The sequence below is a fragment of the Protopterus annectens genome, chromosome 9.part0, assembly GCF_019279795.1.
Source record: "Protopterus annectens isolate FY-2018-M chromosome 9.part0, PAN1.0, whole genome shotgun sequence".
Taxonomy (NCBI): domain Eukaryota; kingdom Metazoa; phylum Chordata; order Ceratodontiformes; family Protopteridae; genus Protopterus; species Protopterus annectens.
Window position 1 is genome coordinate 1,788,997,391 of NC_056743.1, and position 12,247 is coordinate 1,789,009,637.

At 43.9% G+C, this 12,247-nt stretch overlaps 1 protein-coding gene across 2 annotated transcripts in view; it reads left to right on the forward strand.

Annotated features, from left to right (window-relative positions):
• The window catches only part of RAD23A (RAD23 homolog A, nucleotide excision repair protein), a 1,075,282-nt gene extending 1,063,311 nt beyond the window's left edge, over positions 1–11,971 (forward strand). For both annotated transcript variants that reach the window (XM_044084660.1, XM_044084659.1), the window contains one exon: positions 9,947–11,971. In XM_044084660.1, coding sequence (XP_043940595.1) covers positions 9,947–10,060 — 114 coding nt within the window. In that variant the 3' untranslated portion in view covers positions 10,061–11,971. The remainder of the gene's footprint in view (positions 1–9,946) is intronic.
• The last annotated feature ends 276 nt before the right edge of the window (positions 11,972–12,247 follow it).

The following is a 12,247-nucleotide window of genomic DNA, read 5'->3' on the forward strand; positions in this document are numbered from 1 at the left end:
CAGGCTAAGCAGAGCTATCCTTATGCCTTACGAGTGGTCCCTGAATCGCCTGGTTGCAGACCGAATCTTCAGCAGAAGGGGTCAGCCTTGCTGCGACCTTTTTGCCAGCCCTCTCAATGCAAAATGCAGCAACTACTTCACGCTGATTCCCCCCACAGGGGGAAGCACCCAGGGACGCTCTGGTTCACGATTGGCCCTCCGGTCTGCTTTATGCTTTCCCTCCGTTTCCCCTGATGTCAAGGGTGATTCAGAAAGCACAATCCTTAGGAAGCAGAATGATTCTGATTGCTCCACACTGGCCTCGTCAAGTCTGGTTCCCCTTTCTTCAACCATACATTGTGTGGACACTCCTTGGATTCTGGACCCTCAACCAGATTTACTGATACACATGTCGGGACAGTTCCACCCCTCTCTGATGACCCTCCGGTTGACAGCCTGACTACTCCACTTCCGTTAGTCAGACATCATAATTTTTCACCGGAAGTGGTCCATATATTATCATCCTCTCATAAGCCAGCCACTAGAAAGATTTATTCGAGTAAATGGAAAAGGTTCTCTATCTGGGCACATACTAGAGGCATTGATCCTTACACAGCTCCAATAGATTCAGTTCTGGAGTTCTTGTCTATGCTTTTCTATCAGGGGTCTGCATCAGCCACCATCAAAGTTCAGCTGGCAGCGATATCTAATTTCCACGTAGCGAATGAACCTAGTCTCATGGCATGCAGACTATGCAAAGCATTCCTTAAAGGTACTCTGTTGCTTCGTCCCCCAGTGTCCGAACCTATCATGCCCTGGGATCTCAATTTTGTTCTACAAGCCCTTACTTTACCACCATTTGAGCCTGCAGCTACCTGTGAATTAAAATTCTTGACATGGAAAACAGCATTCTTAACAGCAGTCACTTCAGCGAGGCGGGTTTCGGAAATTCAAGCCCTCTCCATCAAACCCCCATATTTAATCTTCCATAAAGATAGGGTCTCTCTTAGACCAAACCCCTCGTTCCTTCCTAAAGTGGCTTCCGTGTCTAACATGAATCAGTCCATTGAGTTGCCTGTTTTCTTCCCCCACTTTTCTAACAACGCAGAATTTAGATTTCACCAATTGGATGTACATAGACAGTTACGCTTCTATCTACACCGGACAAAAGATATCCGGAAATCTGACCAACTCTTTGTCTCCTTTTCGGAAAACCGAATGGGTTCTCCGGTATCCAAGGTCACGCTGTCTAGATGGATAGACAGATGTTCTTCGTGCATATAGCTGCAGTCATCACACTTGGGTTATTTGCCGTCAGGCGGGTCCTCGGTCAGCCGAATTCCAAAGTCTAGGTCCGGCGTCGGTTGTCGTCGCTTCTTCCCTGACGTCAGAGCGGCAGGGGGTATAAAAGAGGCAGCCGACGCCATTTTCTTCTGTCTTTTATGCCGCGCGGTGCCCGAAGCAGAAGCAGTTCGCAAGTGCCGGTCAGCCAGCTCCTGAGTTTTACGAAAGTATTTCAGCCGAAGTCTTCTTTAAAGCTAAGTACCTCGTTGGGGAAACTTTTCTTGCCTCAGACCGATGTCAGACAAAGTTAATAATTGCATTTCTTGTGGGAAGCAAATACCGCATAAGGATTTTCACTCTTACTGTATTCCTTGCTTAGGGCCAGAACACAACGTCTCGGCCTGCCATTTTTGTGCTAGGTTTAACAAGCACACTATTAAGCGCCAGGCGGAGTTCGCCCTTCATTATTTTGGCAAAACATTTAATTATATTATGTAGTCGGATATGCCGACGCCAGTTTTAGGCAAAAAACGCAAGGATAAGGACAGACATCCGAGGCCTGCACCGACTACTGAGACCACGCTAAGGCCGACTACCGGTTCTCGCGAGGTGCCTACGCAGCCCCTGACTACCGATGAAACTTTATTACCGGTGACTTCAGTACCCGAGGTCGCAGGTTCCTGGGTCCCAATTCCCACTGCAGATACCGACGCCACTCTTGGCGGAGAAACGGAAAGTTTAGCAAGGCCTGCCATTTCTGAAGGCATTTTCAGGCCTACCCCCTTATCTATTAAATCGTTCACTAAATCTAAAGCTCCAATGAAAATTAAAAAACAGGGTCCTCAAGCCCCCTCTCAAGGTCCCATGCCCAAAAAACAGATGCTTAAAATGGCTGAGGATTTGATTTCACTCATCAGGGTCTCTCTACCCCCCTCAGACAAAAGACCCAGGATGGAGGAAGACTACCCTTCCTCAGATCAGGCATCTATTACCTCAGGCCTTTCTGAGGACCTGGATTACGCCTATTCCCCTTTTGAAGACTCTGATGCTGAGGAGTCAATTCCCTCGGTCTCCCCCCCCCCCCCCCTGAGGACTACTCTTTTGGGGAAACCCTACATACATTGAGAGAACACTTCCACTGGGAAGGCCAAGATTACTCAGATTCCAAGAAAAGGCTCAGGGAATTTCTGCTGCTTCCCCAGCATAGGCCCCTGGCTATTCCTCCTGTCTTAGATATTTTGGATGATGTGTACGCAGAAGCCAGTCTTAATCCAGACTCTTTACCTCCTGCCCCTGTTAAACCAGACAGATATTACCGGGTGCCTGATTCTCACCAGTTCCTTTATAAAAGCCCTTCTGCTGACCCAGAAACTATTTCTCAGGGTCCCAAGGGATTAAGGCCTCTACTGCTAAAAACCCTTTACCTTCAGAGAGAGATTCCAGAGCATTGGAAAGGTGGGGGAAAAGGTGTATACATCAGCCACTTTAACCATGAGGGCATTAAACTGTCAATTTCATATGTTAAAGTACCAGCAGTTCTTGCTATCTCAGCTGAAAAGCAAAATGACACAAACAGAACAACCTGATTTGAAAGAGTTGCAGGATTTGTTGCATGGAGCAGAACAAGTGGGGAAACATACCTTACAGTGTGGTTTTGATGCTTTAGAGGCCTCATGCAGAGCTGCTGTCACGGGGTCTGTCATACTTAGACACGCTTGGCTCAAAGAACGAACCTTACCAGATCATGTCAAAGCAAAATTATTAGATGCACCACTACAAAAAGATGTACTGTTCGGTGTTAAAAATGAGGAGGTACTAAAGAAAATGGAGGAAAAAGCTAAATCTATGCAAACAGTGAAAGATTTCTTGCAGGTGCAGCCTCCACGCTTCAGCAGAAACTGGCCATCAAAAAATTGGTCCTTTCCAGCCACGGACAGACCCCAAAGGGGTAAATACAGACGCCCAAGGGGTAGTGGACAACCTCAAGGATCTTACAGAGCCAGGCAATGGCAATCACCAGCCCCAAGAGGTGGAGAAGACAGAACACAGTCATTTAGAAAACAGACGCAATGACTTTCCCCTTTGCCTGCCAAACAAAGCTATAATGGCAGCACCTTTGGGCGGAAAACTGGCCTTATTTTAAAAAAACTGGCACATTGTTCCAAAGGACAAATGGATTCTGGATATTAGACAGAGGCTTACAGATTCCACTTCCTCACCCTTCCAAAGATGAGGGGCATGCCAAACCTGCCACAAAATCAATGGGCAGAGGCACAAAAACAGATTTCCGCTCTCATGGATATGAAAGCAATTCAAGAGGTACCTGCAAAAGAACAAGGTCAAGGTTTTTATTCAAAACTATTTCTGGTACCAAGGAAAGACAAAGACTGGAGACCCATCTTAGACCTATCTATTCTAAACGCATATCTAGAGATACCAAAATTCAAGATGCTCACATTACCGCAGCTTCTTCCCATGCTGGGCAAGGAGTCTTGGCTGGTAACATTGGACCTCAAGGAGGCATACCTGCATGTCCCTATCAGACAAGATTGCAGAAGATACCTCAGATTTCTTGCAGGTTCAACCCATTATCAATTCTGTGCATTGCCCTTTGGCTTATCTACTGCGCCCAGAGTGTGTACGAAATGCCTGGCATCAGTAATTGCTTTCTGCAGACAACGAGGAATACAAATCTACCCATATCTGGACGACTGCCTGATCCAAGCGGACAGCAAGGACATTCTATTGCAACATCTGGCGTTTGTAATAAAACTGTTAAATTGCCTGGGGTACACAGTAAACAAAAAGAAATCAAAACTAATACCCTCTCAACAGATAATTTTCCTGGGTGCCAGCTTAAATACAACGGCCCAGATGGCTTACCTCACGCCAGACAAACAAGGGCAACTGTCTCAATACTTCAACAAAATGGCAACTTTAACCAGGCTAACTGCAAGGAAAATCCTGCAGGCTCTGGGGTTCATGGCATCTTGCCATTCTACTAATACCATTTGCAAAGCTGCATATGAGGAAACTACAATGGTACCTAAAAAACTTATGGTCTCAACACAAACACAGCTTGGAAACAATTTTACCACTCATTCCATGCCTTCAAAAGGAATTTTTGTGGTGGGCTCAAACATGCCAAAGAAACACGGGTCTCCCTTTCTGTATACCACAAGCAAGGCAAGTCATCACAACAGACGCCTCAGACTACGCATGGGGAGCACACATGGCAGACCAGTGCATCCAGGGAAAGTGGTCCCAAAAACAAATGCACCTACACATCAACCAAAAGGAGATGCTAGCTGTGCAAAATGCTCTTATGAATTTTAAGGACCTACTGCAACCGGGCCAGCTATTGATAAGGACAGACAACACCACAGTCATGTGGTACATAAACAAACAGGGAGGGGCGCATTCATACCCCCCTTTGCAGGCAAGTTATGACCCTGTGGAACACAGCATTGGAATTACAAGTTCAACTACAGGCACAATTCCTGCCAGGGAAGGAAAACACTCTGGCAGACAACTTAAGCAGAAATATGACAGACCCTCACGAATGGAAGTTGCATCCTCAAGTCTTCTCAAAGATAACTCAAGCATGGGGACAGCCAGACATAGATCTATTTGCCTCCCACAGCAATTACCAGTTGGAAAAATTCTGCTCAAGGACCTATCATCCGCAGGCCTGGAAAGTGGACGCACTATCTTTCAGTTGGACAGCATTGACAGTCTACGCCTTCCCGCCTCTACCTCTACTGACCAAAGTCCTATTAAAAACCAGAGCAGAGAGGCCAAACATGATTCTCATTGCTCCAGACTGGCCACGACAGCACTGGTATCCTCTCCTAAAGAACTTGTCACACTCACCACCATGGATCCTACCTCATGTTCCTCTTCTGTTGTCACAGCACAACTACAAGATCCTTCACAGCCAGCTCAGAACTCTAAATTTAGCTGCATGGAAAATACCTTAATTTGCCAACAGGCTCTCCTCTCCAAGGAGGTACAGGATGTCGTCTTGGAGGCCAGGAGACCCTCTACTAGAAAAACCTACTCCGCCAAATGGAAACGATTTTGCTCCTGGAATCAAGCAAAGGGCCAGAATCCTTGGGTAATAAATATACCTCAGATTTTACAGTACCTAGCTGAGATGTTAAACAGTGGCCTTTCCTTCTCTTCCATCAAGATCCACGCTTCAGCAATTTCAGCACAATACAATACGGATCCTCCTTTATTCTCACATCCTCTATTAAGGCAGTTCCTCAGAGGGGTAAAAAATATAAAACCCCCACGGAAACCACCAGCTCCAGCTTGGGACCTCAACTTCGTATTGGAGAAACTGACACTGCCTCCTTTTGAGCCAGCCTCTTCAGCAGAGTTACAATACTTGTCGTGGAAAACAGCTTTGCTTCTGGCTGTTACCTCAGCACGCAGGGTTTCGGAGTTACAGGCCCTCATGGCTGTGCAACCATTCATCATTTTCCATCAGGATAGGGTTTCCTTGCGAACCAACCCTACCTTCATGCCAAATGTAGTATCCAGTGTGGCTTTGAATCAGACTATTCATTTACCTACCTTTTATCCAAATCCCCAGAACAAAGGGGAGAGGCTACTCCACTCCTTGGACATTCACAGGCAACTTCGTTATTACTTGGACAGAACAAAGTCATTCAGGAAATCTGAGCAGCTCTTTGTGTCCTATGTTACAGGTGCTCAAGGAAAGGCAATTTCCAAACAGACTATTTCAAAATGGATAGCCCACTGCATACGCTTTTGTTATTCATTTTATGGAAAATCAGTGCCTGTATACATCAGATCCCACTCCACCAGGGCTACAGCTACCTCAGCAGCTTTCCTCAGGGGGGTCCCTACCAAGGACATTCTGGAAGCAGCTACTTGGAGTTCAGTGCACACTTTCACCAAACACTACCACCTTCCACTATACTCAAAATCTAGAGCGGGCTTTGCCACAGCAGTCCTGCAGGGCATTCTAGCCCCTCCTAATTCCGCTTAGTACCAGCCACCCTTACTTAGCTTTGGGATTCTACCCAAGTGTGATGACTGCAGCTGTATGCACGAAGAACATAGTACAGTTTTGTACCTACCATAAATGTAGATGTTCGAGTGCGCATACAGCTGCAGTCCAGGTTACCCTCCCTCCATCCCCTGTTAGGACAGAGCTTATGACAAACACCTTTAACATACAACCTATTTGGGGTATTCCTATATGGTGTATTTGCTTGCAACTACTGTTTTGATTTATCTACTTATGTATGTTTGCATAACATCATGTATTGCCTTCCTTTCTGGGGGCACCTGACATCTGGGGCAAGAAAAACTGAAGAAAATGGCGTCGGCTGCCTCTTTTATACCCCTGCCGCTCTGACGTCAGGGAAGAAGCGACGACAACCGACGCCGGACCTAGACTTTGGAATTCGGCCGACTGAGGACCCGCCTGACGGCAGACCACCAAAGTGTGATGACTGCAGCTGTATGCGCACTCGAACATCTACATTTATGGTAGGTACAAAACTGTACTTTGTATCTCTTTCATCTATCAGGCTGGAGGTAAAAATTTGCTATTTCCAGTCCAGGCATATTCTACTCGGGCTGTTTCTACATCCACAGCCTATCAAGCTAGATTGTCAATAGATGATATATGTGCTGCAGCTACTTGGGCTTCTCCTCACACTTTTGTTTCTCATTACAAATTGGACGTGGTCTCCAGGGGCAGGTCTTCCTTTTGCTCCACAGTTCTCAGGAGTATTTTCCTATGAGCCACCCAGGATGTAGGTGCTAGGGACGCTGTCCCACGGGTAAGAATGTAGGCGAGATAGGACTACATAACATCAAGAAGTTATGTACTCACCATAACGTTCGATGTATGTAGTCCATCTCGCTTCACATTCTTACTTACCTTCCCCCTGCCTGGAGGATTTGGAGGTTAGGTTGTCACCTACAGAGTCCCTTTGATTAGTTTATTGTTTATATGGATGTGATGTGTGTATGGAGTACAAATGATTTTCGCAGCAAACTAGATCTGGGGATATGGAGCAGTGCACCATGAGATACCCACTTAGCCCAGCCAATGAGAGACTTTGAGCTAGTAAAATCGGCCGAGTCGGAGCCGATGTTCGGCTCCGAACCCACGGGTAAGAATGTGAGGCAAGATGGACTACATACATCGAACGTTATGGTGAGTACATAACTTCTTGATATTCAACATGTTGAGAAACAAATGGGGGAGGCCAGAGATAGACCTGTTTGCCTCCCCCCAGAACTACCAATTGGACAAATTCTGCACAAGGACTCCCCACAAACAAGTTTGGAAAGTGGATGCCCTGTCCTTCACCTGGAAAACCTATCAGTCTATGCCTTTCCCCCTCTGCCTTTTCTCTCCAAGGTACTACTAAAAATCAAACCGGACGAAGGACAATACTGATTGCACCAGATTGGCCACGCCAACACTGGTAACCCCCTCTTGCGCAGTATGTCACTGATGGCACCTGCCCCAGACCCCTGCTCTGCTGTCCCAGCAGGAGGGCCAGATTCTGCACCCACAGCTTCTAACCCTGAACCTGGCAGCCTGGCTAAATTACCTGATCTCTGCATTCCCATCCCTCAGTAAGCAAGTGATGGATGTCATTCTGGAGATAAGGAGGCCTAGTACTAGAAAATCCTATGCTGAAAAATGTTAAAGATTCTGTTCCTGGAGCCAAACTCAGGGGATGGGCACAGCAGTGCCCAATTTACCTCGGAGTCTTCAATACTTAACTGAGATGCTTCACAAGGGCCTTTCTTTTTCCTCCATCAAAATTCATCCCTCAGCCATTTCAGCTCATTACCGTACAGAATCACCCCTCTTCTCTCATCTACTGCTGAAGCAATTACTCAGAGGGGCCAAAAACCTAGACCACCCAGGAGAGCCCCTACTCCAGCCTGGGACCTTAACTTTGTATTGGAAGCTCACTCTACCTCCTTTCGAGCCAGCTGCAAATGCAGAGTTGAAATTCAGTTCTTGGAAAACAGCCTTCCTTCTAGCTATCATTTCAGCAAGAAGAGTGTCTGAATTACAGGCCCTCATGGCTGTGGAACCTTTCATCATCTTTCATGTGGACAGGGTGTCCCTCAGGACCAATCCCTCCTTCATACCCAAAGTGGTATCCAGTGTGACCCTTCACCAGTCCATTCATTTGCCAACCTTCTTTTTTAATCCACAGAACAAAGGGGAATGAATATTGCACTCCCTGGACGTGCGCATACAACTTAGTTTTTACTTGGACAGGACTAAACCTCTCAGGAAATCTGAACAGCTGCTGGTTGCATTTGCTGCAGGGGCAGAGGGGAAGGCTATTTCAAAGCAAACCATCTCTAAATGAATAGGCCATTGCATTCATTTCTGCTATAAGCACCATGGAAAAACCAACCCCGCAGGGGATAAGACCACATTCAACCAGGGCTGCATCTACCTCTACAGCCTTTCTCAGAGGTGTCCCTACCAGGGACATCCTAGAAGCTGCTACCTGGGGTTCTGTACATACCTTCAAGTATTATCACTTGCCAGTTTTTTCTAAATCCAGAGCTGGCTTTACCACTGCAGTCATGCAGGGCCTTATAGCTGGTCCTAATGCTATCTAATTACCTCTTCCCATCCTTAGCTTTGGGAATCTACCCAAATGTGATGACTGCAACAATGAAACACGAAGAACATAGTACAGTTGTGTACACTTACCATAAATGTAGATGTTCGAGTGTATTCACTGTTGCAGTCCTGGTTAATCCTCCCTCCAGACCCCTGACATCTATTTGTCTATACCTCTATTCTGGTTTACTATGCTTAAATCTTTCTGGTGTATTTGCTTTTTGTTGGAGGTGTAACCTTGTATATAATTGCTTCCTATTACGAGGGCACCTGACATCTGGGGCAAGAAAAACTGATAAAATGTCGTCTGCTGCATACTTTATACCCCTGACTACCTGACGTCATGGAAGATGAGACAGCAGCCGACGCAAGACCCAAGACTTTGATAACCAGGCCGACTGAGGGCTACTGCAAGCAGATAACCCAAATGAGATGACTGCAACAGTGAATACACACTCTAACATCTACATTTATAGTAAGTGTACACAACTGTACTTTCCTGTTTGAGCTCCTGATCTTTCAGCTGTCACTTTTCTGTCATAGGATTGTTGTACTGATACTAATACATATAATAGCAGCAAACTCGATCTGCTGTATTGTTGTAGTCAGGGGTGTTATGGGTAAGGGAGGGGCTCCAGAGTTAAATCCTAGAATCTGTAGAAGGTTGCTGGGTCAGATCCAAACCCATACGTTGAGGAAGAATGAAAATGGACAACACGGATGGAACTTTATGGTGAGTACTTAACTTCTTTTTACAAAGTTTTATAAGGTTATGAAGCTCACTTTCTAAATCGTATGAGTACTTTTCCCTAAAATAAGTGGGGTGCAGGATGTTGACTTAAAAGTTCACATTTGGTAGTGTTCATAATTCCAGTATTGATATTTGAACAGCTGAAATGTATGTGTAAAAGTGTGTTTGTTTTTTCTAATTTTTGTGAAGAGTTAAAGGAATAAAATAGACTGGTTCTTCACTGCTTTTTAACACAAAACCTAATTACTCTTGGTAAACTAATCTCTCTTTCTTCACCTTTGCAGTTAAAAGCATTGGGATTTCCGGAAAATTTGGTTATCCAGGCATATTTTGCTTGTGAGAAGAATGAAAACTTGGCAGCAAATTTTCTCTTGAGTCAGAACTTTGATGATGAATAACATTGTATTTTATATGAAAAAAATATACTTGTTTATTTAAAAGCAAAAGAATAAAATTATAAAACTGGTAAGCATCCCAGTTTGCTAGATAGAAGAATTGCTCTTCAGCAGCCTTAAAGGACCGAAAAGAGGATTGTATGGATAGCTCCTGCAGTTATTGTTACATAATTGTTTATATGGTTCATTTAATATGATTGACTCCCTAGGAGAAGCAGTTGAGGCCCCACCCCATAAAGCCAAGGCATAAGACATATGTAGTTGCACTTTTATCTTGTCACCCATTTGCCCCGTGTGTTTTGTGGTGAAACCAGGATTGAAGGAGACTCCCCTATATTGCCAGGGGCTCATTTCTTAGCATCCTGATTTTCTTGTCCTTTGGTGAAATAAAGAAATCCTTGCTGAAGCCCTGCTACTGTGCCCCTTTTTAAAGCATCGTGCAACTGAAATTGGTATTGTGGCACTGACTAGTAAACAGAGTTGTCCATTGGGATCAGAAGCACTGTGTATGAAAAGCTACAGTTGAAGTTTGCCCATCTGGCTGTTTCTGTGATCTGTGGAGAAAGAAAGATGTAAAGTGATGGTAAAGGGTGCAATATGGGAAATGACCAGAAAAAAAGTGTTTGGGGTAGGTCTGTCTCTAACTGTTCTACTCCCTGCTTTTTTTGTAAATGGGAAAGCATGGTTCATATGAATGGCTACACGTGCCTTAATTGTGGAATTCCAGGTATCATAGAGTTATGAGCTTTGTAAGCTCCCTCTTTAGGAAAAGGAGACAAGTGTCTACGCGTGCCTGGTTTCTCTGCGTGAGCAGTACTGTGGCTGTACTGCATTGTACTCGAGGCAGTATCTTTGGATGTAACACTAGCACATCAGTCATTTTCACTGGGTATGTGTGGGGTTCTCTGGTATGAAGGCTCCCTTAACAGAACTCAGACCTGATGACAGGCATCATGTAGCTGAATATTTTTAAATTTTAAATTATTTTTGGTATTTGCATCTCCCCTCACTTTGGTATATGGTGCCACAATTTACTATACCCTTCATCGGGTAATATCACAATTGAGCAAGTGTTGTTGACTTGTTGCCAGTTATTCTAAGATATTCAGATATAACATTGTTTTACATTTTAACTTTTTTTATATTTAATTTTATAAGGCTTGGTAATTATAATCTGCTCGTTATTTTCTTCACTGGTGGTGTAAAATTAACAGTGATCTGTGTCACTGAGTGATAAAAGGTGTTCACAAGTTTGTGATACAGCATTAATTCTAGCTGAGCTACATGAAAGGTACATGAAACAAACTCAATTATGTCTGAATATTTGTAGTTTTCCTGGTTGCTGGAAAATGAGCATTATTTTCATCTTGATTCCTGCATTTATTTTAACAAACAGAAGGTCTGGCAGAAACAGAAGTACAGATTTACCCTGTATGTATAATTTGTGTGCATCAGTCTTGTGATACTACCAGAACGGAGATTAAATACTTGCAGTAGAATTAAGATGGTATGGTAAATAAATTGTCATAAACACTGAAAACTGTTTAGTGTTAACAAAATTCAGGATAAAAAAATGTTTTTATTCATTGTTAAGAGTCCTGTTATTTTATTAAAATTTATAAAATGTAGTGGCAATATGATGTGTATTGTAAGGATTTATACTTCATGATCAGATTTTTTTGCTCATTAAAAACAAAGTTACACTTCTTTAATAAGTTTACATATTGCAGATTTCAAAAATGCTACTGTAAACATTTTAATATGTCATATAATTTCTAGAAAGGGTTAAAATCTACATTTGTTCATACTGGCTTTGGCTTACTCCGGCTAGAATGCCCAACTGCTGGAGCCTGTTAGACTGGAAAGTACTTGTGGTTGAATGTATTCATTTAATTAAAAAGTGCCACATCTTCAGAGTTGCACTGATTTCCATGTTGCAGTCATGTCAGAGGTAATTTTGCGGAGAGGAGTTGCAGAGGTACACCCCCCTGCATAAAAAAGTCTCCTTAACTGTAAGTGAAGATTTGTTGTTTAATTGAAATATTTGATATTGTTTCCTTAAGTAAATAACTTTTGATTAGTTGGCTGTGGTGGGTTGGCTTTGATCAGCTGTACTGTAGCCATTGGTGGGTTCTAGTCCATCTAGTTCCTATTTCAGAATTATGTTTTGTATTGCAGCCAATTTAACAA